This window comes from Larus michahellis, chromosome 1, assembly GCF_964199755.1.
Source record: "Larus michahellis chromosome 1, bLarMic1.1, whole genome shotgun sequence".
Classification (NCBI taxonomy): domain Eukaryota; kingdom Metazoa; phylum Chordata; class Aves; order Charadriiformes; family Laridae; genus Larus; species Larus michahellis.
In genome coordinates, this window is record NC_133896.1 from 50,542,132 (window position 1) to 50,567,524 (window position 25,393).

The 25,393-nt window shown below is 39.7% G+C and overlaps 1 protein-coding gene across 1 annotated transcript in view; it reads right to left on the reverse strand.

Moving 5' to 3' along the window:
* FGD6 (FYVE, RhoGEF and PH domain containing 6) overlaps positions 1 to 25,393 on the reverse strand; it is a 74,724-nt gene that overhangs the window by 47,181 nt on the left and 2,150 nt on the right. The window contains exon 2 of the mRNA XM_074575272.1: positions 15,196 to 17,635. Coding sequence (XP_074431373.1) covers positions 15,196 to 17,635 — 2,440 coding nt within the window. The remainder of the gene's footprint in view (positions 1 to 15,195; positions 17,636 to 25,393) is intronic.

Consider the following 25,393-nt stretch of genomic DNA (forward strand, 5'->3'; position numbering starts at 1 on the left):
TATTAATGGACATTTTATTGCCCTTTTTCTTATCCTTAATATTTGTTTTAATTGCTGCTTTAATTTCCTTTAACGAAGATTACTTCCCATCAAGAAAACATTTTCACACCTGTGAAATCACAGTTCTTTTGCCTAAGCGTATTCTACAGGATGCCTACTCCCAGATTTTGCTATCGTTTTCCATTTAAACTATTCAGGCAACTGTGCCAAGACTTAAAAGTTTTAGAAAACCTGCCCTTTTTGAAGTCAGAGAAGCATATTTCTAGGTAAGGCTGTATTCTGCTTGCACAAAAGTAACCCCATTACTGCTGAAGGATGAAGATCAAACTAGCTGGCCTGCGCTGGGTGAAGGATTTTCTAAATGAAAGATCGGCTTATGTAAGAGAAAGTTTCAGTAAAATTAGGATGTTTAGTAAGTGTCCACAAATGAGAGCCACTCACTGCACACTTTTTTTTTTCTTCTTGTGAATCACAACGTTTAAGCAGCAAGCTCCTTTTCTAGCCTTTGTAGTGCATAAGGACCTACTATTGGTGTAAAGGAAATTATGAGAGCTGAGAGAACTATCTGCCAAATCTGGCCTGCAGTATCTGCCCCATCACTCAAAGCACCTCAGTGCGATCCCTACATGTCTTCATCCTGTATTTGCTCAGCTCACAGCCTAACACAGCCCTCAGGTTCTTCCACCTGATACATTTTATTGAGGGGGTTTTTTGGTGGTGTTTTTTTTTTAAAAAAAATAAAAAAATTCTTCTTTCTTAGTTTTTTAAAGCAAAAACCGCAGTGGGTGATTAGATGATTAAAAATCAGAAGTCAGTTCCCACCCAGCCATTTTCCAGGATCCGACAAGTCGCCAGTTCAGGGACAGGATGCACTACTGTAGCCATGGGCAGATGTACTCCTGGTGCTATCTGTGGCTGTGCCCTCTTCTTCAGAGAAGATGGTGACAAAGTCACTGTGTTGATCTGCCTTTATCAGCCATGTGCTGGAAAACATGTGAGACTCCTTGTACCTTATGCCTTAACCTTTCATCATAAACACTATGGTGTTACTGTCGAAACAGAAAGAAGTTTTTTATTTACTGATTACTCTTTCTGTACTTTTACCTCGGAAGTCATCTCTAACACAAGTGTATATATAGTTCTCTTAAAGTTATCTCTGGATGAAGTGAAATCCCTTGCAGCCTTTAAATGAGTTTGGAAATAGTAGTAAATACTTAAATAAACAGAATCTTTTCTACTACATATCAATTCCCCTTTTCCAAACTACCACAGGCCTGCAGTAGTGGTTATTTTTAAGCAGCTCTTCTGATAGGTATTTTGGGGATACTGTGAACTATCTCTATCTTGTTCCCTCTTCATCACGATTCTTTGTCCTACCCACAGCGCTACCGAGAGAAACTTCTGCATTATCAGTCATGTGAAACACCATCACTGCCAACTCAACGTGCTGCCCACTGAGTAAGAATATCTTGCCGTATCTTGTGAGCAAGTTGTCTAAATATAGATGTGGGGCTTTTTTATTTGACACATAAAATGAAAGGATCGTTAGTTTGCCTCGGAATGAACAGTTTATGGGATGAAGCATATACATTGTGCTGTATTTTCCTAATGCGATAGTAAAAAACTAACGAAACAAAACACACCAGTCCTAGTCAGGCATACAGCAAGATCAACTGTCAAAACTTAAGAACTGCCATCAAGCTATTGCAGCCAGAAAAATAAATCCCAAACAGCATAAAAACCTCTTATTGTCTTCAAAAGATGAACAAGACTAGTTCAGAGTAGCTTATTTGTATTATTATAGAAGCTTCAAATAAGGCTGAGGCTTCATTTTCAGGCACTGCTGATTTAGACACTGCACAGGACACTATAGCCTGAAGTCACAATTAACATTTCAGTCTCAGTTCCCAATTCATTTAGAAGGCAATTAGTATTTTAAGCTTGACTGAGATGATTCAGAGATTCTCTGCCATGGACTGCCCCAACATTAAGTATTTTATACTATATTGGAATTACTTCAAGTGTTAGCATTGCCGTAACTACTAAAAAGCAAGTTTCCACAGGTCCAAAGTAGTTGTTAAAATAGATTCATCCACTGAACCTGCTGCTTTACACACATTTCCTTGTGATCATCATTATTTTTAGATGTTTTTTCTACTTCCAGCAAGTAATCAAAAATATATAGGACTGCCAAATGAACAGAACCTTGCATACAACCCTCTGTTAAATTCTTCTTTTCTCATCCTTTCATTATTTTAAAAGGAGTGTCCACTCTACTCGGCTTTTTGTAGGAGCGTCTCAGCATCTTTATCGTTCTTCTAGCTCTTCCTCCAGTATTTCGTTGCATTTTTGTGGGTATTTCTGTTTGTTTGTAATTTTTTAAGAAAGCCTTCAACATACAGGCAAAATTACATGAACTAAAGTTCCTACTCAACTACAAAATACACACCAAAACATCAGAGAGCAAATAAGCATATCCTACTATAACGTTTCATCTCAAACCCTTTTTGTATCATTACAGCATTTCAGAACCCTTTCACAGCTGCTTGCATCTAACTTTCCTCCAGAGAGGTAACTATTGGTGGCTCATCCATTTTCAGATTTTAATATCACCAGTCCCTGCAATCAATTTCAATAATTAAGGCATGTTCGGCTGCCTTTTTTTTTTTTTTTTTTTTTTTTTTTTAAAAGACCTAAAAGCACACCGTCTCTCTGCAGAGGCAACAGCTGATAAGGCTGTTATATATTTTCATAGTGTCTCATAATTGTAGTAGCTGTAGGAAAGGCAGCAAGCCTCACTGATCGAATCCCTCAATGGATCCTAGCTGTATGCTTCTGGGAAATTCCAAGGATAAAAGACTTAAAAGACTAAAGGAAAAAAGAAAAGAAAAAAAACTTCTTGGCATCTTTTCTGTTAGGTCCTATCTAAATTCAGAATCTCTCTTTTGAGGAACAAAGAAGGGCTGTAAATATAGAAATAAAGTTAAGATCCTGAGCAAGTTAAGAAGCAATTATCTGATTTGGGTGCTCAAGACAACAGAAGATGCTCTTAGAAAGCCAAAGCAAAAGTGAAATTATTGCTTGGTTAATAATAGCTTGATTTTGTTTAGTGTACTTCCTTTTGCTTTAATTTAATATTTTTTATTTAAGACAGTTCAATGTCTTTAGCATGCATTTATTTATTTACTGCAGGTTTTTGGAAAAAAGGAAATCAGTTCTAGAAAGCAAGCATACTTGTCAAAGCACAAAGATAATAATGAATGCTAACCAAGATCACTAGGGAGCTCCTATGGAAGTTTTAAGAAAATATATGACGGCATTACTGATCAGCAAGATTAATAAAGGCATCAGTTATTGTACTTTTTGGATGAGGTACTTTTTGCTGCAATACCTCAGCTCTACAACCATCCCCAAGAAGCCAACATGCCCACATTTCCTTTCACAAACCGGTCTGAAAAGCATAAAGATGAACCTCATATCACTCCAGATGCACCTGGACCCTAACCCATCATATTCACCTCATTATTTAAACTTCAGATTCTCTGAACAACGCTGACTGTCCATCATTATAGCTAAAAAATTCCCTCCCTCATCGTCCTCTTCATGTCCCCCTGCTTTTCATTTCTCCTTCATGCATACCGGACCATTAAGCAGTAAATGCGGATGAAATGCAGCCTGGACCAGGTGGCTTACGTATCTGAGTTATTCCTACGGCATCAGTCACCTCTCTGGTTTAATGACAGATGCACAGATGGAAAGAGCTGAAGCTGAGATCACGTCTCTCCTCTCTAGGTGCAGTGGGAGAACAGCTGGTGGATACCAGAGCCTGTGGCTCTCGCGGTGCTGGCTTGGCTGCCAGTGCTGGGGACTGGTTGCCTTATTGCAGCCAAGCTGCTTGGGCTTCAACTTCTCTGCCAAAAATGGTGCTTTTTCACAGCTAGAGAGGGAGATAGCAAGGTGTCCTCTCAAACAGGATTTTACACGATAGCAGTAAAGTTATGCCATTCTTCTGCAGTGACAACTCAATGATTTTAGTAAGCTCTTTGTGTTATTAGTCCTAATAACAACAAAAAAGGCAAGAGACCAGGAGTTTTTATTGGTCTGATGCTAAGGAACACAACAGGCAGTTAATCTCAATCTCCCTTTTATTTATATTTTTAAGACCACCGGAGCAGATCGCGCCTGTGATATTCATGAGTTCCTTTTGTGAGCTACCCTTCCGTAGGTGACGTGTCTGAGGAACGACACAGACCTCTACAACAGTCTTTTAAAAAAAAGTACCACAAAACAAGAGGCAAACAAACTAGACCAATGAATCCACGATTATTTGCGTCACTTATAACTATTGTGCTATATTCTCTCTGGGCACTTTAAGGATACAATTACAAACACTCCTCAAGAATCACAGCTAGAAAACAGAAACGACCCACATCCAGCTGAGCAACTCCAGTGGAAAATGGTTTGCGCACATCAGGTTACTTTTTTGAATTGCAATTTAAAGACTTCAAGCATTCCAACAGAATTATTTTAAGCAATATTGTATGCAGTGTATGCATGCATAAGCATCTATGTATTTTTTAGGAAGTCAGGACCCTTGATGTCAAAAGAGAAGCTCAAGGCCATCGATTTAAAATGGATTTTGGTTCAGAGCCACTTGTACTTCGAAAGGTGTCTGTTGCCTGCTGGGCGAAGGGCTGGCTGCAGAGACAGCCCAGGTGGGAATGCCGGGAGTTTGCTCCTGCCAAGAGAAACTCCAAGAACGATCCTCTTTGTCCCGGTCTTTACCTCTGGCGTTCCCTGCTCACACCTGGTTTTTCTGGGCAAGGAGGATATCACAAACACTGCCGAGAGCTGCCACCACATTTAGCCTGTTAGATCATGCCACTGGCAGCTCCCTCCATACTTGGCTGAGCATGTTGCAAACTGCAGCACCTGACTTGCTGGAACCGAGTTATCCAAGTCTTTGCAGCCAGCAGCATCTAGTTCACTATTTGTTATCCTCAGGCCAAGACAGCACTTATTTCTTTCCTCAACAGGAAGAAAAAAATAAATCTGACTCGTGCTCGAAGCAAAAAAATAAGCAAGGCATTTGTCATATGTGTTTCATACTTGAATCAATTTTGTGTCTTTTCTTCTTTCAAGCAATCCATTCCGTCTGTCACGTTATTTCAGGCATACTATGATCAGTACAGCTGTGAGCGTACTTCATTGCACAATGTCCTGGTTTGAGTGACACAGGACTAGTTTCTAGTCTAATGCTTGGGAAAACGGCACTTTTAGAAGATTCTAGTGTCTGAATTTTTGGAAATACTTACTTTATAGCCAGCTAGGCTATGTGGGATTCAAGGTCTCAATGTTTTCGAGTTAGCCAGGTGTGGGGACAAGGAGAAGCAAGACCTGGGCACTTGACCCAAAATGGCCAACAGGATTATGTCATACCATGAACATCCCATTCGATATAAATTAGAAAGTTTGCTACGAAGTTCTCTCTCCTCCTCTGATGGCTGTGGTCCAAAGAACTCCTTGCCCCGGTGCCAGACCCCTGAGCCCTTCCTTTCCTCCCAAAGCCGTAGCGCTCACAGTGTCCGACACTTGCTGTCCAGTGCTGGGAGTGCACAGCTTCTAGTGATAGAATGGGCTGAGTATAATCCTTGTGTGTTTTATATTGGTATTGGGATCAGTATTGGTTCTTTAGTGTTATTAATGTTAATTATTTAGTCTTATCCTATTAAAGCTGTTGATATTTCAGCCCTCAGGTTTCCTTATTTTTTCCCCTGTTTCCCTTCCCAGGTGGGGTGGGGTCCTTGGGTGATAGATTATTGTCTAAATAATCTAAAAATTAGATTATTGTCTAAATGACAACAAATTTTTGTGGGTTACTCAAACCATAACACACAATTTTAAAAAGCAAAAAGAAACAGGAAAAAAAAAAAAGGTGCAAACAGCTCTCAGATTATCTCCATATTTAGCTGCGATTTGAAAAAAGGAGCTCCCGCGGCCAGAGGCACCCAAGGAAGGCTCTCGCCGCAGGCAGCCTCCCATGCTCACAGGAGCAACCTTCTGCAAGACCATTTGTTGACAATTCCTCAATCCCTTGGAAAGTTCAACATAAACACACACACATGCTTCAGATGTTTCCACACTCGCTATAGAAAAGCCACAGTTTTAAAAAAAAAAAAAAAAAAAGAAAAAAAAAGTCTCAGTTTTTCTTCGAGAAAACTGGTGCCCACAATGGGCCAGTTCAGCTCCAGAGCAGCGTGGCACGGCCGCCCTCGTGACAAGCAGGAGAGACGGTGGCATCGCTGGGACGGCGCCAGCAACGGTGAGTGCCAAAAGGATGTTATGCCCACGTAGCAGAATATAGTCCAAGAGGATACAGGGAGACAGGCCTGAGCATTGGTTCTGGAAAGTGAAACGCTGTGGCAAAGCCCAGGGATTTAAACCATTGCCTGGAGACTCGAACGAGGAAAGTAGTTGCTGCATCAATTCTTCCCATCTCCACCCAAAGCTGTGAGGAATTACCTCCCTCCCAGGGTAGGTAAAGCGGGAAGTCTTTGCAGAATTTACAGCTTTTTGCCTTCCCTTACTAATTCTCGTTTCCAGCCCTACTTCATAGGGAGAGGTGCACATCAACAGTGCTCACAGCCAAGACTTTTGGAAAAAAAACTCCTGGCATGGGAGTGAAAACAAACAATATAAAAAAGGACCACCAAAATACAGTGCTTATTTACAGTCAGGACCTGCTGTTCTAACTTCTCTCAATTCACAAAGCAGACCCTAGTGGGAAAACGTTTACTGGGAAAGGACAGCAGGATCAGAAGAAAAGTAACACTTTCCAGTCACATAAAAAAAGAAAAACCAACAACAACAACTCCAGCACATACTGAATAGACTTCTAGAAGACTATAATAAAAATGTGACAAAAATCTCAAATCAAATGCATCAAATAGGAAAGGGAAGACTTAGACCAAGCGAGAATCAAATCTCCCATTAATACCCATTTCAAACAAAATTGTCATGGTAGCCCTGGCAAAGTAAAGACATTCTAATGTTCAACTGCTTCAGCTCCACTAAAATCAAAGTTAATGCAAGGCCCTAAATATCTTCTATATTGACGGATCATTATTTTTATGTTTTTGGTGACTTTATCCCTGAAATCAGGGCTGTAATACCTCACTTCAATGGTTCGTTCAGTTGCTCGTTCAATTTCGAAATAATACACAAACTGTTGCACTCCATCTTTTACACGTCAGATACCAAGAAGATGACAAAAGAAAGCCAAGTAGCAGAGTACTCAAAAGGTAGTCACCTAGATTTAAAAAAAACATGGAGTGACTTAAACACAAAACTGTCTGCATGCACAGGAGCTGATGCAGTTTCCTGGGCAGTCTGCCGAAAAAGAGAGGTTGAAATAGTTTCGTTGAAACCAACACTCAATAGCTTTCAAGACTGGACTTATGCTCTCTCTTCCTCTAATCTTTTGCGCAGATTAGAAGAATGGGATTTTGACACTTCTAAACTTCTCATCTCAAAATCAATACAGAACATCTGACCCCCAGGAACATCGCTGCGGGGGGAAAAAACCCAAAACAGAAAAATCAGCTGAACTCTGCACCGTTGAAATCACCAAGTCATAAGGCTCAAGTTGTAGCTATCAAAATGGCAATTTTGATAAAAACTCCTTTTATTTATTTACATGCACCTTAAGAGAATTTTTTTAGTCCACTTCTGCTTGAGTGGAGCAGTTTTTCATAAGCACAAAGATATTTTAAGGAAAAATTAAAACTTACGTAAACTTAATATTTTCAACAGAAACTTCTTGTATTCTAGCATCTAAAATAAAACCTGCATTCCTTAACCTAAATTTTGCCTAGTGCATTGAAACAACATATCTGCATAGTTTTGTAAGTCTATTCATTAAAACATCTTTAACTGGGTCAAATATAAATGTTGGGTAAATAAGGCATATTAATATCACTGTTGGCATTTAAATAAAATTGTAATTAATATTTTGGTTGCTTTCTTTCCAACATTTATTTTATGCCCCTCAAAAATCTTACTGTTTTACCTATACGATTACATTAGACCTTGCTGCAGTTAAAATATCACCATAACCAGAGTACTACAGAGCTTCGCAAGCACATTTCCTGAGCCAACGCTGAAAATAACCCACAGGAAAAGGCTGTTGTTGAGCATATAAATGGGTCTTTCATCAATCCTCATGTCACATTTGACTCTCCACTCTACATCTGAGGTACGCTCTGGAGCTACATTTCTTTAACCTGCAATTTATACCACGGTTGGCAACCAGAGACGGAGCGCACGTGTTGGAGGCCAGTATCAGGTGACAAACACGCAATGCTAAGTGAGCTTCCCCCATCTAAAGGAAAAGGAAATACATATAAAGAATGCTGAAATTAGGAAAAAAACAGACGTGGAATAAAAGAGGAAAGAAAAAGATAAAGCGTTGGAGATTGACTGAAGAAAGTGCGTGACACCCGAGTTCCTGTTGTCCATAAACAGGGGGGTTAGGAAGCAGGCGAAAGGACACAGGGTTTTTAACGCGCTGCTTTGCTTACTTCAGGCTCCCCCCATCACACCGAGCCGCCCTTCGGCTAAAGGCGAGAGGCGACATGTCGAGCTGAGGCAACGTCACTGGGAGGAAGGACGAGGACATCCTTGTATTGTACCGGGGGATCGATGGGAATAGCATAGTTAGGGCATTTTCGCCATCTGCTGTGAGCACCTCTTTGGTGGGAAATGAAGGATAGAGCAGTTTATTGCTTGGCTTGTTGCACTGACCCTCAAAACGTCTCTTTTAATGCATACGGACTTCATGTGCTCCAAGGTTAACATGATGTAATTTTCTAGATTGCGCCAAGACGATGACAAAAGTAACCACCAAACCTTTCGCAGAGCAACAGAGGGGTTCACCCAGCAGCTGGGCAACGCACCCACCAGTGCCTGCCTCATCACCACCATCAGCTTTGTCCCCCTCATACTCACAAACACACCCGGCCCCAGCTACACGCAGTAAAAAGATAATGTCAAGAACTTAAACCACATCTGTTTTTATGTGGCACTTGTAATACCTTCCGATAAATTCTAAGCGTTTCATTATTGCACCTCCAACTCCGTCAAAAGTTTCCCTGTGTGCTGTGGCGGTATCAACCTGCTTCATCCATCTCTTTCTTTTACCAAAATCAATAGGGATTCCTCCCCCCTTGAAAAGAGGGAGGAAAGAAATGCCAAAGACAAAAATTCTCTTTCATGACCATCTCTGAGATCTTCACGATTGTTTTTCTTTCAGAAGACCTTTCCAACCTTTTCAAGACTGGATTGTGTACTAGAATAATGGACTTGGTATTGGAATTCTCTAACTCCTTTCTCTCCTTCATTGGAGAGGGAGAACATCACTCAGAATCTTTCCCCAACATCAAAACAGATTAAATTAACACATCTCAAACACATTTGCAAAAGCGTGTGTCAAGATTCTTTCAAAGCAAGAAAGTTCCTATTTGTTCTGATTAAAAACAAAACAAAGGGATCAGCATATTTCTCCCAGATTACTTTAGAAGATTTAAGTATTTCTGTTTTCCCAGAGTGCATGTCTTCTTCTTACAATATATGCATTTTATCTCAAGTTGTATAGTAGACTAAACTATAAAGCTGTATGACCGAAAGCCACCCCAACACTAAGGAAAAGTCCTTTGCTTCCTGGAAAAGCAGACCATGGAGACACTGACTTGCATAAAGACTCTTGGCAAGGAAAGAAAAAAAAATAAAATCCCCAAACGCACCATATGCTTTCCTGAGGAAAAAAAAAAATTCACTGCAAGTCTTTCATGTAGTTTCACTGCCACCCTAGTAGTATAAAATAATTAACTTGACACTAGAAAATAGTCTGAATAATTCCAGACCCAAGGTCACTTATTTGAGTAACCCTCAGGAAAGAGAAGGAGCTCTGAGAGTGGTGTGCAGCCCCAGGATGAGGGTCCCACCATCTGCATACACCCAATTCCTTCCCAGTCCTTGTGTCAGAACATCGTTATTCCCAAGCAACGGTGCTCCCAACATTTCCATTTCTCACCAATTTGGACCCTGATTAGACACCCCATAGCCCATAAAATAGCAAAATGCGAGAAATCAGCAAGACATCACATTCCTCATGTCCGGTAGCCAAGAATTGCTTTGTCCATTCCCCGCTCCCAAGCGGCAGAGCCGGGGACTGCCAGATCAGCTTTGCATTCAGCCTGGCGGGGGACGGGAAGCGGAGATCCCAGCCATCTGACTCACTCTCTACTGACAAGCCCTCGGAGTTGGCAGAAGCCTACCAGCTGCATAACATGTACGTGAGAAAGCGAGGGGGAAAGAAAAAGGCAGGCTCAAGGAAGCAGAATACAAGAAGCAAGCCAGTGATAACACATGACTGAAGATAACGAAGCCTGATAGGAAACCTAAATAGCATATTATCAAAGCTCTTCCATTAAAACCTGAGGTGCAACTGCAGAGAAAGAATTTATCATCTAACGAAGGAAGGGCAGAAGCCAGCTAGAAGCACATGGGGAGACAGGAAGACAGGGCAAGACTGCAGAGCTGATGGAGGAAAAGGAACCTGACTTCTTCAGATCAGAAACTAATCCATTATCGTCTTTACAAAACAGATGAAATCCAAAAGATCTACATACCTGGCCTCTACTTATCAGGAAATTATATCCTTCAATAAAATTCAGTAAAAAGAAAATGTGGTTTTTAATGACTAAATGTAACACTTTCAATACCTAAAATGTATTTTGTACATTCAAATCTCAGCATAAGCATTTGAAAACCGTTTTAAATACTATTTAGACCCCGCAGTATTTTATGAATGTAGTTTTTCTCTTGAAATGTTTTTCAATGGGAATTTTGCAACTGCAGAAATAAACCCTTCCCTAACATAGCCAATCCCTAAATGACAACACATTTATCTGGTGCAATACTGCTCATCAGAACCATGTCTCAACCCTAAATTCAGTACATCAAAGAGGAATTGGTATCAAAGCAAAGTGCTTAGCCACACAGATTTCAATACTAAATTCAATATTCCAGGAAGGCTTTCACGGACACTTAATTGACCTCTGGGGACCCAGTCACCAAAGCAGAATTTAGCCCGGAAAACTAAACTTACATTTTGCATTGAGATGTTCTTTCAATGGATTATTCTAAATCAGCAGGGGTGAGGAAAATAGGAAGCAGTATTTAGTTAAACCAACATTAAGAGCTCAAAGGATTGTTACCATGTGGCACACCCCCCCAGCCCTTTCCAAAGAAAAATCCTAGCTGGAAACACAACTCCTCTATAAATTTCGTCAAAATCAATCAGCAGTCATGTACATTTGCAACGTCTTGCAGGAACAGTCAAAAGCAGCCAGTAAATACAATATGCTATTCCCTGAAGGGTGAGGGAGCAGACTCACTCAACCTGAAGTACAATTCTCTTGCCTAGAACAACATAACAAACATGAAAAGGAAGCCCACAAGATCCAGAGAAGTTTAAGTTTCTGTTTTCTGCAGCATGACAGATCTTCCAAGGCATGTCCACCATTCCTTTGTATCTTTAGATTACTGGACAAATTTTACTTTTGGTTTTAAGGAGGATTTTGCTGTCCTCCTCAGAATAAAGGTTTGTCACTAAAAAGAGGATTCTTTTTATTTCTCTTTCATTAGGAGGCTTTAAAAAAAAATGGTGTTACTTCAAAACAGAGCCATCTCAACCACTGGTCTCTGACAAGATTAAAATGAATTGTGGTAGGACCAGCAGCACTGACTTTTCACTTTTTGGACCTGAACCACTCGTTTCTCAAAAAAACACACCCAAAGAGATGCTTTCCCTGCTGTTATCTGCAACTGGATAATGATATTTAAAACTTCTTTTACATTTAACAGTACATTTTCTATCCCATAGCATCTATTCTTCCCTCACTTAGTTTACAGAGTTCTCATAATAATACATTCGCTTTCATTATCTATTTTAAATTGGTAGTTAAACAGGTAGACTAGGACCAAATAACAATCCCTTAAAATCATTTCAAGAGATTTCTTTTTTCAATAGTGGAAACAAAACATGGACTATCTGCTCCCAAGGTATTGTCATTACTTTCTTTATTGAGAATATTCCCCTGAACTACTTAAGACAAGCACAATCCATCAGTTTCCCATCAACAGCATCTGTCTCACCTCAGTGGTTCACACACTGTATCAGGACCCTGGTTCTCCTCCTTTCAAAGCCAAGCCCACCTTCAGTGGAAGGGAGGGTAACATCAAACAACTCAAAAACCAAGTGGTAAGTGACAAACGATATACCATTAATTACCCAGGCCCGCCATTTGCATTTAAATCCCTGTGGGAAGGCCAAAGCAAACAAAATGTATCTGAATTTAATAAGAAATATGAATTTAGGATAAGAGTGTCAGAAGCTATTACCATTCTCCATTAAAGCATACTGGTTTCACCAGATGAGATCGGGAAGAAATTCCTCAGTAACCACCAAAGCACTGGGGACATTATGAAAATTTTATTTCTTCCTCCAGAAAGAAATGTAATATGGGGTAAAGACACCACCAAACTCTTCTGGTTATGGCATGCCTGGCATTCAGACATAATATACTGCGTATATTGTATTACGACTAGAAGTGTAGGCAATCAGTCTATGAATTTCTCAGAATAACAATCTCATTTGTACGTTGGCTTTAATCATAAGATAATTTGCTTTGAGATCCCCATTAGCAGTGCATTACAGGAGTTTTATGTGCCATGATCTACGAAGAAGAGCTAAGTGCGTGTTCTGACAGGCTGGGGAAAACGCGAGCAGTAATTATTTCAATAACATCCGCACTGTTTCTCTAACCGGTTTTATAATACCACCTGGCCCGGGAAATGATAAAAGGCTCTGAGAGAATTATGCAGAAAAGGTAGGTTGACATTGATAAAGAAGCTTCAAAGGATTTGAGATAACAACGGATGGGAAAACTGGAGCAGCTGCCTGCCGGGCTCCGTCCAGGCAAGGACCCTTACACCACCTCACAAGCCAGAGCCAAAACGAGCATCTGTACCTGCTCTTCCAGCAGCAGATGATCCAGGTCAGGAGACCACTGCCCCATTGTGTCCCTTTTTTCCCTAGGAATTTCTTTGTTCCCTGAGATCTACTGACATAACTGCACACATTAATTGTTTCCTAAGGTAGTTTCTGGCTATGTATTCTAATTTAAAACAAACACTTACATAAAGGGTTCTGGATACAGTTTTCTATGGTGTGCTTTTAAAAGAAAAAACACAACACAAACCCAGTTATGTCAACAACATCCAGCTGAGGGAGCAGGTATTGTTGCAGATGTAGCAGGGTGCAAGAGATCATTTAAACCCTTAAAACACCATTGGTACCAGGGAAGGTTTGTGTGGATAGGGAATAAATATATACCTCTCATGCTCAGCCAGGTGAGAAAACTACAGAATTTCACCCAAGGAGCAACTGCAGTCTCATGCCTACCATACTTCATATAGCAGAACAGTCCTTCTCTTTTCCTGAAGCCAAGACATATGTTCATCTGACCCAAAACCACAACACAAACCAAAACAGAACACATAAACACATAAAATAAAATAGACCCTTATTTAAGTTTGGTCTCACCCTTCTTAGGTAAATCAATTCAAGGGAATGCTAAGAGAGCCTGGTCAAAATCCCCAAAAGATAGCCAAACCAACTTAAACAAAAATCATACACTCAGTCAGGAACTTAAACTATCCCAACACAAAACCAAGAAACGCCCTACTGTAAACAAGAAAAATAGTGAAAACAAACAGGAATAAATATACTACTACCGAGCCCGTAACCAGAAATCTACTTCCTATAATAAGGCTTCGTGCTTTCCATCAAACAGTCAACAAAAGTTGAGGATATCAAATCTATAAACAATTATTAATACAGGATGCCACTTAAAATATTTGTCTCCTCCTATGCAAGAGAACATGCCCCCCTGAAGAATGGCCAGCTCTCAGATTCCTTGGAGCATGCGCTTGCTACATACACCCCCAAAATAACAAGAAGCTTAGTAACTCCCAGTGAAAAATTAAGTTAAATGTGACTATAAGCTAGCTCATTTATTTTTGTCAATAGGCATATACTCTCAACACTGTAACGAAGTTTGCTGGGGACTCTGAAACATACAGGCTGCATATTTCATTCAAATCCTTATTGCTGGTTTGAGATAAATCTTGAGGATCTGTACGACCAACAGATTAGCTGAAGTTAGGAAGTTAAGTAATACAGTGCTGGATCAAAACAATGCTTTGCCTGTTAAAACACTCTGGCAGACACAGTAAGCAATGCTATTTAGGGAGAACATACGAGCCTGGACACTTTTTGTGGCCGGTTCCTCTTCCCAACATCTGCAATCACAGTATTACAATTATTAAAAGATCTGCTCCTGCCTATGCCATTATGCATCTGTTTTGGACATATCTATGAATCGGTCCAAGCCCTTTTCGAATCTGCTGATGTTATCTGTCTCCACCACCTCCTGAGACAATGAAACTCAGCAGCAACCTGCAGAGTCACCAAACCCCATCTTTCAGTAATATTCTGTCTGAGTCACACAGAACTCACACTACTACCACCTTCGCAGGGAGCACAGGGAGATACAGAAGACTCTTTATATTCGGGGAGGCAATATCTTCTGTTATACCCAAGAAGCTTTCAAGACCTGATGAAGAATTTGCATAACCAAAAGCTTGCCTCCTTTTCCCAGATCTATTAGCTGACCTAAAAATATACTAATTCCCCCTACAAACCTAGCAACTATGCACTCTGTGGATGCTTATTCAAATTCATCCCGAGACTCTTCATTCCTCCCCATTTAAGTATTCTTGGATACAAATACGTGACTGTATCTGATTTGCTTTAAATCTGGAAAAGCACATATGTTAGCGTCCCGAATTTTTAATCATATATGAGGAAAAATTATCTTATTTATTTCTCTTCACTCTTTACCAAGTGCAAACAGTTTTCCAAACAGCAAAAGCATATAAAGATACTCAGCAATGACTGTCCTGTTGACCTTTAGTGAAAGGGGTACAGCCTCTCAAGTCATCATCTAAACATGTTTACAACCAACAGAGTTGCAATGATGCTGTTTAACTTCCCTTTTCTCTTTATTTTACCTGCCAAGTCTCAAACGCCTGCTTGTAGCTTCACAAGGCTCTTCAACCTCATAGAAGCCAGGGGTCTGGTCTTCCACACTGCTGGAGTTGTGACATTCAAAACAGAGATTTCTCGCAGCAGCCATAGCAAAAGGCAAGTTCTCATACTCAGGTATTTCCTCATAGTGACGCACATTCTCATACTCTGGAGCACAAGCGCTGGTTACAGAATTCAAATGCATTTGTGACAAGTTCTCTCCCAATAGCACGTGCCCATCTAAAGACTCCAGCCTTTGGTTACTTCGCATCTCAGGTTGGCTTCTGTTTCTCTGCCTCTTCTTCTGTAATGCCGGACTACTTATTTCTACTGAATGCGCCTTGGCAGATTTAGCTTTCCTTTCACTGCCTACAGATGCTATATTCCGGTTGCTACCAATTCCATACCCTTCCCCAGTGGAAAGGCTGGCAACAGCACTATCCATTGACTGGCTGCCTTTAGACAAAAATTTTTGGAAGTCGCCTTTCAGTAAGCAAACCGACAGTTTCATGTTAAGAAACTTTTTCAAGCTATTTTTCTTCTGATGGTCTTTGCAAGGCTTGTCTGTCCTTTCCATGTCCACAGAAGAGAGAGATTTGGCCCTGGGCTTTGTCACAACAGTCAAGTGGTTGAAGCTGGTAGCAACACTAGCAGTTTTTAGTGATTCAGAATTTCCTGAAAATGGAAGAATAGGATGAGGTAACTTCCAGACGGGTTTCTCAGAAGAACGTTTGGGTATGTCACAGGACGACAGCGCGCCTTGCTCTTTGTCTGGTGGACGCGTGAAGTGAGATCCTTGCAGAACACTGTTCGATTTGTCCTCACTCGAAGGATAAGAACTTTTCTCCACAAGCTCTGCTGATGCAGCTTTTTTCAGCAGGCCAGCAGCTGGTAGGCTGTGCCGCTGTGGTTTCTTAGGAACGATTTTTGGAGAACTTTCATCCTTTATTTTAACTTCTTTATCTTCCAATTTTTGTTGGGAAACATGGAGGCTATTGGAGGCAGATGAGTGCTGACTGCCAGTTAATTTGAGTTGTTTTGGCAAACTCATGGACAAAGTATCACACCTGACAAAGTTAGTCCTTTTGTCCACAGCATCTAGCATACTGGCATCATCTGTCATCTCATCTATCGAGTTAACTACGTTACGGTCTGCATCTAAAGAACATTCAACACTTTCTACCAAATCAGAAGTTTTCTGTGACAACTGAGGCAAAAGATTTTGTGAAGTTGACTCTTCTGCAGCAGGTTCCTTCACCTGATGTGTTTTTTCTGCATTGCTTTGAGTTATCTCACATTTTTCAGGATGAAGTACTTCTGTGTTATTGTTATAACAAACACTTTGACCAAGGATATTAATTTTTGCTGGCTTTTTAACGCTTTGTTCCACAAATCCAAAGGAATCTTTCTCTGAATTAGACGGTTCCTTTGTTCCTTCTCCTGCGGTGTCTATGCCATCCTGACGGATTAGACAGGCAGCACGTGGCTTTCTTGGCTTAGGGACTGGAAGCACTTTTGAGCTCAGGACTGAAGATGTTTCAGAGGAGGTTTTATCAGCATCTGCTCTCACACCCTTTTCACCTGAAAATGTACTATTGCTACTTAAATTTTCATTTTCCAGGATTTCCTGGTCCAATGGGCAAGAGTAATGGTGATTATTTTCAGTCAAACTAGGACAAATTTCAGACATCTGAAACTCATCAGCAATGAGCTTACTGTCAGTATTTTGTTGCTTCCCTTTAGCTACCTCAGAAGGCGCCGAAGACTGTACAAGTTCCATAAACTCTATTTTAACGTTGTTCTTGGAACTGCTGCCATCCCCTTTGCCAAGTTTGTCTGCATACCTGTGCCTCACAGGACTGCTGTTAGGAAACACACTATGAGTTAGAACATCCTTAAGTTTCTCTTCCAAAATGCTGGCTTTCAAAACCACCTGATTTCTATTCGCCAGTTTTTCATTGTGACTATCCCCCAGAGCTAGTGCAGTTTTTTCACCAACTTTGATGTTCTCTAAGTTGTCAAAGCGCTCAAAAATGATCTGAGTTTTACAGGTGTTCTCCCCATTTCCAAGCTTATGAAGGCATTCAAATTTGCAAGATGACACTGGTAGAATATATGCTGTGTTATCAGTACTCCCTTCCGAGGCTTCATTTTTATAGTTCAGGTGGTCTAGTGTTTGAGAAGAATCTCCCCTGTGCTCCTCAAAGCTTTTTGTGCTTTTTCGTGTAGATGACGGAGGTTTAACTTCCGGAATGGATGAGCTCTTGAGAACCTTTGGTTTCGGTGCAATTGCTGGCTTGGTTTTCCTTGCTGCTTGTATAACACCAGAAAGTACAACATCGGGCTTCGGTGCAACAGGTGGAGGCGTCGCCTTGTGTCCTACCACAAATTTTGGTTTGGGGGCCACCGGAGGCTTCTTAATTTCTAGGAAGGATGGAAAACAAACACTTTAGTCATGATCAGCCCACAGAACAACTTCACCTGCACCACAGCGTTATTAGAGGTTCTGTAACATCTAAATCACATGATCTACAGGATCTCGGTGTGCATATGCATACATTTTCCTCTTAAAAGCATGCTTCCCTTCCGCACCACTGCTTTTTCACTACCTGCCTTTTATTTTTTTTTTTTAACAGGTATAATCAAGGTGTGGTAGGAAAAGTCTTCAAGGGCAACTTGTTTGCTAAAAAACAGTTTAACCTTATGAAAGTGGATGTCCTTGCTCAAATGGCGAAGTATGATGTTAATAAAAACAGAGCAGATTAGCCTGGTTTTGCAGTTTGAACTATTGTGATACCTTTTAAAAATGGTGCCAATGTGCTAAATGCCTCACATACAATAAGCCACAAAGATAACAGAACAGCTAGGGTAACTATCAAGACAGTTCAGTTCCTTTCCCTACCACGTCTGGAAACGTGTAACCTAATATTCCCCTTTCCCTTCCTCTTCTTTTCAAACAATATTGAGATGGATTATCGTACCAGCTGTGAAAATGGCATGTCACTACCATCGGTTCAGTGAAATCAGTCTGTGGAGTGAAGTTAATGCAGTATTTTGTAGCAAGTCAGTACTTCCCTACTGTAAAAGTAAAATACTATTTCCGTGCATCTTATAAAATTACTCTTCCCAACATCTTACTGTCTGACCTAGAAACAGTCACCACTGCTATGACTTATGACCCACTTGACAGCACAAGATGACAAACCCTGGGGAGAGTAGATGGCAGGAAAAGGAGCACATGAGGAACTTGGAGATTACGGATTTTGATCACGTTGTTGATTTTGGGTGGTTTTGAGGTCTTTTTGTTGGTTGTTTTGTGGGTTTGGGTTGGGGGTTTTTTGTTGGGTTTTTTTTTGGTTTGGGTTGTTTGGTTTTTTTTAAGGTATGTATGAAACATTTTAATATTGCAGGAGATCATTTATGACCAATTTATTTCCATATGCTGGAATAATTTCATATTTCTAAGTGCTTTGACTGATTTTTGACATATGAAAACTGATTTATAAGATAAACAAGTTTCTTATTCTGTTTTCTTATGTACTACCTCTGCATTTATTACCTTTTGTTTTGAATAATATTTTGGTATACTTTCAGGAAGTCATACACATGTTAAATAAAACTCTCAAGAAAACACGCTAATTAATGTTTCACATGCAAAGAGACTGGGTAAGCCATTGATTTTATTATTCCCTTTGAACTCTGTGTTTGGTTGTTTTTTTATCACCGTTATTATTACAGATGTGCAACTGTATCCTAATCTCTAGCCTAGAAATACAAGAATAAAGTTTCAGGCTTGGGGTTTTTTCTGTTTTCGATTTTTTTGGTTTCTTTGAAAGAAATCTAGATGGTGGAAAAAAAAAAAAAGAATAAAGGCAGATGCCCTCAGTTGCAAGCATTTCCCAAACACTAAGCCACTCTTTAAGCAGACAGCCAGAAACAATGTCTCTACTATAGAAACAGGAAAACCATGTTTTTCTAGGACATGAATCATTAAATGGTATCCAGACTGACTCCACTTACACTTAGAATAGCTGCCCTCTCTGCAATTATATTAGCAAAGAGGTAAACCTGATGGTAGAGATAATTTTTGAGACATTTTGCAAGAGGGAACGCAGAACTTCTTTCAGAAGGTACAGATCCCTATAGCCACTGATGACAGCCAAGAGTGACCCAACTCCCAGCTACTGCAAAGGCTTTACCACCTTCTGCTTCTTATCCAAAGACAGAGGTTTCACACACAGTGAAGCGTCCATAGTTTGCTAAGAAAAAAAAGTTAACCCTTTGGATAGGGAACCACTGATCAGAGCAATGGAGAGTCGTACACTCACTGTCAGACAAGGCAACTGCCTATTCAGTTGGAAAATGAAGTGATGGCAATAAAGGAGCCTGTTTCCTACAGTAAAAATTGAGGAAGGGATGCCCAGTTTGTCACAGAACACGACGCAGTAGTAGACCTGGGCCACGTTCAGTAATTATTATTAAGATATTAAAGGTCCCTGAAAACAGGAGAGAGAGAGACAGTCTGCTTGGGAACACTTCCTGATGCCCAAATGAGAGAAACAGATTGCAGAAGATACAGGAGATTAAATGCTGGCTAGGGAAGTGATATCCTGTGGATTATTTGTCCCGCTCCACAAATTGAATTCCATAAACCTTGGAAGTTTCTCTCTGTCTAGTGGGACTGCCTAACATTTTAGATAGCAGTCGAACTAGATTATTCTCTAGGGCTTTCAACTAGTATTCATTAGGGAGGACACTGAGAAGGTATGACATGATATCATTACCCGCATATAAGATTCAAAATTAAAGCATGAAAATGTAAAGGGATGCAAAGAAAACAAACCAGTTGTTTATATGCCAATAGTGGAAACCTGGATAATGAACAGAGCCAGAAAAATTCACTTCTGACAATAAGCCTGATTCAATACGATTTCTGAAGCCTATCTTTCAAATCTTTCAAATGACTTCAACGTTAAAAAGCATTGAGATAGACAGAAGAGATCTGCAAGCTGTCTGGTACAATAAAGACACCACTATCTGCTTTAAAGTAATTGCTCATTTCATCTAGAGTAGATATGGGTCAATGTATTAACAGGCACATTACAGTCTCGGTATCAATACAGATCTGCAGTAGACAGCTCAATGGGAAAGGAATGTTTGAAAGGGCTCCTCATCACATAACTATGACGTGAGAGGAAAGACTTCAGGAAGAGAATGCATGCCAATACTTTTCCTCAACAAAATATCTTTAAGTTTCTGAAAAATACAAGTATTGGACTTCTCAGAAAAAAATCACAGCAGCTAGGCAAGGGTAATTTAGAATTAGGTATATTAGTAATTTAAGTATATTAGATTTTGATTAGAAATCAAAAATTGAAGTTCAGTTGATTAGAAACTAATTTAATTCACCACGTGTGAATCCAAACTAGTTGTACATAACACAGCTCTTTAAAAGGGACCATTTCCCATCCTGAAAAGAAAGAAAACTAAGTAGGGGGCAAATGTTGTATATAAAGGTGTAAGCAATGACTGGAAGTCATGAGAATGACTTGTTGTTAAATGACAAGCAAAAGCAACCCTCTTTGGTGAAAATCAATAAATATAATCAAGGAAACATTATACAACGAATGCTTGTAGTGGCGAGTTGTTTGGACAATGGGCTTTTTCCTGGTGCCATATGGAGCTGTTCACCTAAGAATAGGGATGTTTTGTTATGCTTAGGAGTAGAAACTGAAGAGAATTTGGAAATCATTGTAGACGGTTATTTTATATGAGCTACATGCAGGTCTGCAGCTAAGGTGGTAAATAATCCTCCAAATTACAAGGAGATAAATATAAGAAGATGAAGGGAGATGAAAATATTTCTGTACACAACACCTGCCAGACTGTTAGTGACATGCTATGTCACCTTCTGGCATTCTTAGACAAAAACTTAAAATGAATTCAAGAAATAACTACAGAAGTATGCAAAGGCGAGAAATCATGCCTCAAATCCCAAGAAAGCTCATTCTGCTTAATTTAACTAAGAATTTAAGTGAGATTGTGATAATGTATATGCTCGTGCATATGTGAAAGATTTTTGAGAAAAGATAGCTCTTTAATCAGGAAAAAAAGAGACACGATGAGATGCCATAGCTGACCACTGAAGGCTGACAAGTTCAAACTAGAAACAAGGCTTTAAAATTATCATTAAGCCCCAAAGATAATTAACTACAGGAAAATCATGCCTAGAGTTATGGTGGAGACACCAGCACTTACAGTCAACCCAAACTCACTTTCTGAGATGTGTAGAAGCTTCAGAGGAAATTTTGGACTGGACATTGGATTCTCTGGCTTGCCTTGCTCAAGAGGATTAGAAACTCACCATGATTTTTCCCACTCCCCCCCTCCAATTTTACCCCATTTCTTAGAGAAGATCCCCACATCCAAATTAGCATCCTGGAACCACTAATAAACCCAAACATAAGAGCAGAAACACCAAGTTTTATTTGCACAAATGGATTAAATGGTTAGGAGTTAGAGAAGCAGCCAGAGATATCCTCTGACTTGCTTGACTAGGCAAAGGAAGAAATCCATAAATAAAGTGACTAACAAAGCTGCCATCACCAACAGGAAATCTGCTGCTCATCTAAGAGCAGTCAACACCATATTCAATGCTGAAGAAAAAAGCCAATGCTTAAAAATACTAACACACCCAATGCCCTTAAAAAAATTAAAAAGTGGATTAAAAAGTGCATTATTTTTCTAACAATAAATAGCCATTAGCACCACCTACGCAGGTCAATGCATATGTTCTCTGTCCTACTTCAGGTCACAGCACAGAGAACAGACATTTGTCCCTCTGGTGAATTACCTCCTCCAGCGTGCTGAGGAAAAAAACACCCATTCTCATCCTGCTGATCTCCTCTGCGACCGACACTCACTACTGCTCAACAAGCACATGTTCCTGCCCTGCCTTCAAGTTGTTTTAGAGGAAGATAAGAACACCCTGGAGCAACTCAAACTCTCAATGTTTTGGCCTTAAAGTGTCCATTTCTGTTCTTCAGATGATAGGACTTGACATTTGAGGACCTCACTTAAAAATCCTTGTGTATCTTCTCCTCTGCAACATCATGAATGAGCAAGGAAAGCCAATAAGACAGTGCAGTCTCAAGCACTATTATTACACAGCTTTAAATCTCCTTCTCAAAGTTTTACCTCTTGTTATCTTGCTCACCCAGTATTTAATGCAGGAACAGGTGGAAAGAAGTAGAGAACTGAGGCAAAAAAAAAAAAAAAAAAAAGCTAATAGCAGTACCTCTTCTGCAATAAACCCTACTGTTGCTAAAGGAACATTATTTTCCCAAGTTGCATTTACGCCCATGCTTCTGAGATTCTGTTAACAACTTCTACGCTTGGGAACAGCAAAAGAACAAGAACAAGTTATGTTCATCTGCATCTGTCCAACAGATAGGGACAAATGATTCTGGCTGCAGGGAAACAAACTTGTGATCTATGATTGATCATCCCAATCCTCCTTTACAAACCAAACTAAAAGGATATCCAGAAAACATAAAATTCTAATAGCTCATCTGCTTGGCAACACTGTCCATCATGCAGACATAACTGGATACGCCTTTCCTTGCAACACTACACATGGACTGAGGCCCCTCTCCTGGTGTCCAGGTTCCTCTACAGGACTGCCCTCTAGTCACCCAAGAGGTATCTCCATGCCAAGACCCTGCAATCCACCCTAAAGGTGGATTTTTGAACCGTGTATCTGTAGGGAGATGGTAAAACAAATAATCAGTGTGACATAAGATTTTGTTAGCAGCTGGACCTAAACTTAAGGTTTGGGTACTCAGTCAAGTTACTATATGGTAAGCCAAGGTGTGAATTTAACAAACGAGGCAGTCTATAGTAGCTGACCATACATACACTCTTATCTTACTGCAAAATATACAAGATAGATTTCACCCCTTAGCTGAAAAGGGATAAACTATTTCACACACTATTTCACCAGTACTACAAAAAGAAAAGGAAAGGGCTCGAAACAATTACTGCTTCACAGCTGGCCTACTGTAAACATACATATTGGCTTTCTCATGGCACCTTGTTTACATATGCATATTGTATCCTTGGAGTTCGGAAATTACATCTGTAGGCTATATATGAAAATAATACAATGCCCAAAAGCTATCTACCAAGGGATCGATGTGCTGTTCTTTCTTACGTGAAGGAGGAGGTCGCTCCAACAGCCAATTTACTGTTCCTGAGACCACTTTTGGCATAAAACACTTCAACGCACAGACACAAAACAAGAAAGCCAAACTGGCTTTTATAAAAGTGTGCAGGGATAGAGATAATTATTGCTATATGTTTGAGTTACAGTCAGACATTATTGTGATGGTAGTTAATACACTGCACAGAGAAAGAGATAAAGCATTTTAAAACTTCCGTTCTCCAGCAACTTAAGCTTTAGTGGCTCACAACAAGGCTTTTCAGTTCAATTATTTTGCTTTCAGTTACAGAAATAAAGTTTCTTTAGGTAAACACCTCAAAAAAGTATTCTGAGATCATTAATTTATTTCCTGCAAATGTGTATTTATTTTCTCATTATGCAGAGGCTCTGATTTTCTCAGGTGCCACAATGCTCAAAAGAAAACAAAAAAAGGAATGAGTCATGACATCCCGGAAGATAACACATGTAGTTTTTAAAATACAAGGGGAAAACGACAGTTTCCAAGCCACTATGGTTTTAGAAAACATCCTAAATAAACTGCAAAAGGAAAACATTAATTTCAAAATCTCAGGTTGTTGAATGACTGGTTGAAATAAACCAGGATAAAGTTGGGGATAACTTTAGAGTAAGGACAAAAGATGAATAAACAACCTTTTAAGATCGCATGTGGAGATAGAGCTGAGTAACTCTAATGAGACTTGACATATTAGAGGGCTAAAGGGACATTAAACCCTGTAGGCCCCGTTTTTTCAACCCTTGAAAGCAATGAAGTTTGATTGGAAAAGTCACGTTGATTTTGTTCATTCTGTTCCTGTTATGGTTTTTTTCCCCCCTTTGAATTACATTTTTGACATTAAAACACACCACATATTTCTCATTGCTGTTGTCAAATCAGATTTCAAGTCTAAGCTATACATTCTGCCCACATTAAATAAGCTGTATAGATTCACATATAAGGACTGTTTCTTCAGCAAGAAATAATAAATGTCAAACTCATAACTCTGAGCTTTTGTTTTTCCCTTTTAAAGGCAAAGCACATACTTGAAGACAGCACAATAGTTCCAGGCAGAAAATGAGTAAATGCACATTCATTAGCATCGTATATAAAGAATAGGCAGCATATAAGAAAGCAATGAAAGAACAGCTATAAGTGAAGGTTGAAACCAACATACAACCACCAATGTATCACTACCATAATTTTTACATTATCGAGAAGTATTTTAAATAAGTGCTATAGTCCCTTAGTTCTAATAAGTCCAGATTTACATATGCATCTTCATATGCATGTAAGCGACAGCTATGAAAGAACTGCTTCACCTATCACTGAATTACATCCAGCTCTGAATTGAAATTTAAATGAAACAACTCTGTACAGGAACTAGAAGAGATATATAGCAACAAACTTAAAATGCACTGCATCGTTTAGGAAGGCAGAAGGCAAGCTGGAGTGGAGTTAAGGCTGGGTTATCAATGTTGGACCTTATGCAACTTCTGTCCATAGACAGAAGCTGTGTTCAGTATTTCTCTCCCTACCATAGTGTCTCTTTCAGAGGGTCCTGCATATCAAGCTGAACGTCGCTCATATCTGCAAATCCTACTTAAAAATATTAAATAAATACTGACGATGCTGTACCAGGTTGCTTTGTTCTAAAGGTACATTAAAAGAAGACACGAGAGAGACACTCAAGCCCTCCAAGTTAAACTGAAGGAAGAGCAGAGGGATTTTTAGGCATTTCAAATTCCACCTGAAGCCTTCACACAGGATAACATTTTTACTGAATGCTGTATTACAAATCAGTTGTCAGAATGCTAGCTTACACATATCAGAGTAAAGACTGAATTCACAATCTACATAACTCCAATGTAGGAAATAAACCCTATAGATCACAGGACTGAAATTAAAATGCAGGAGTTGGTACGTTTTTATTCGAGCACTGGCTTTTTAAGGCACGTCTATATAT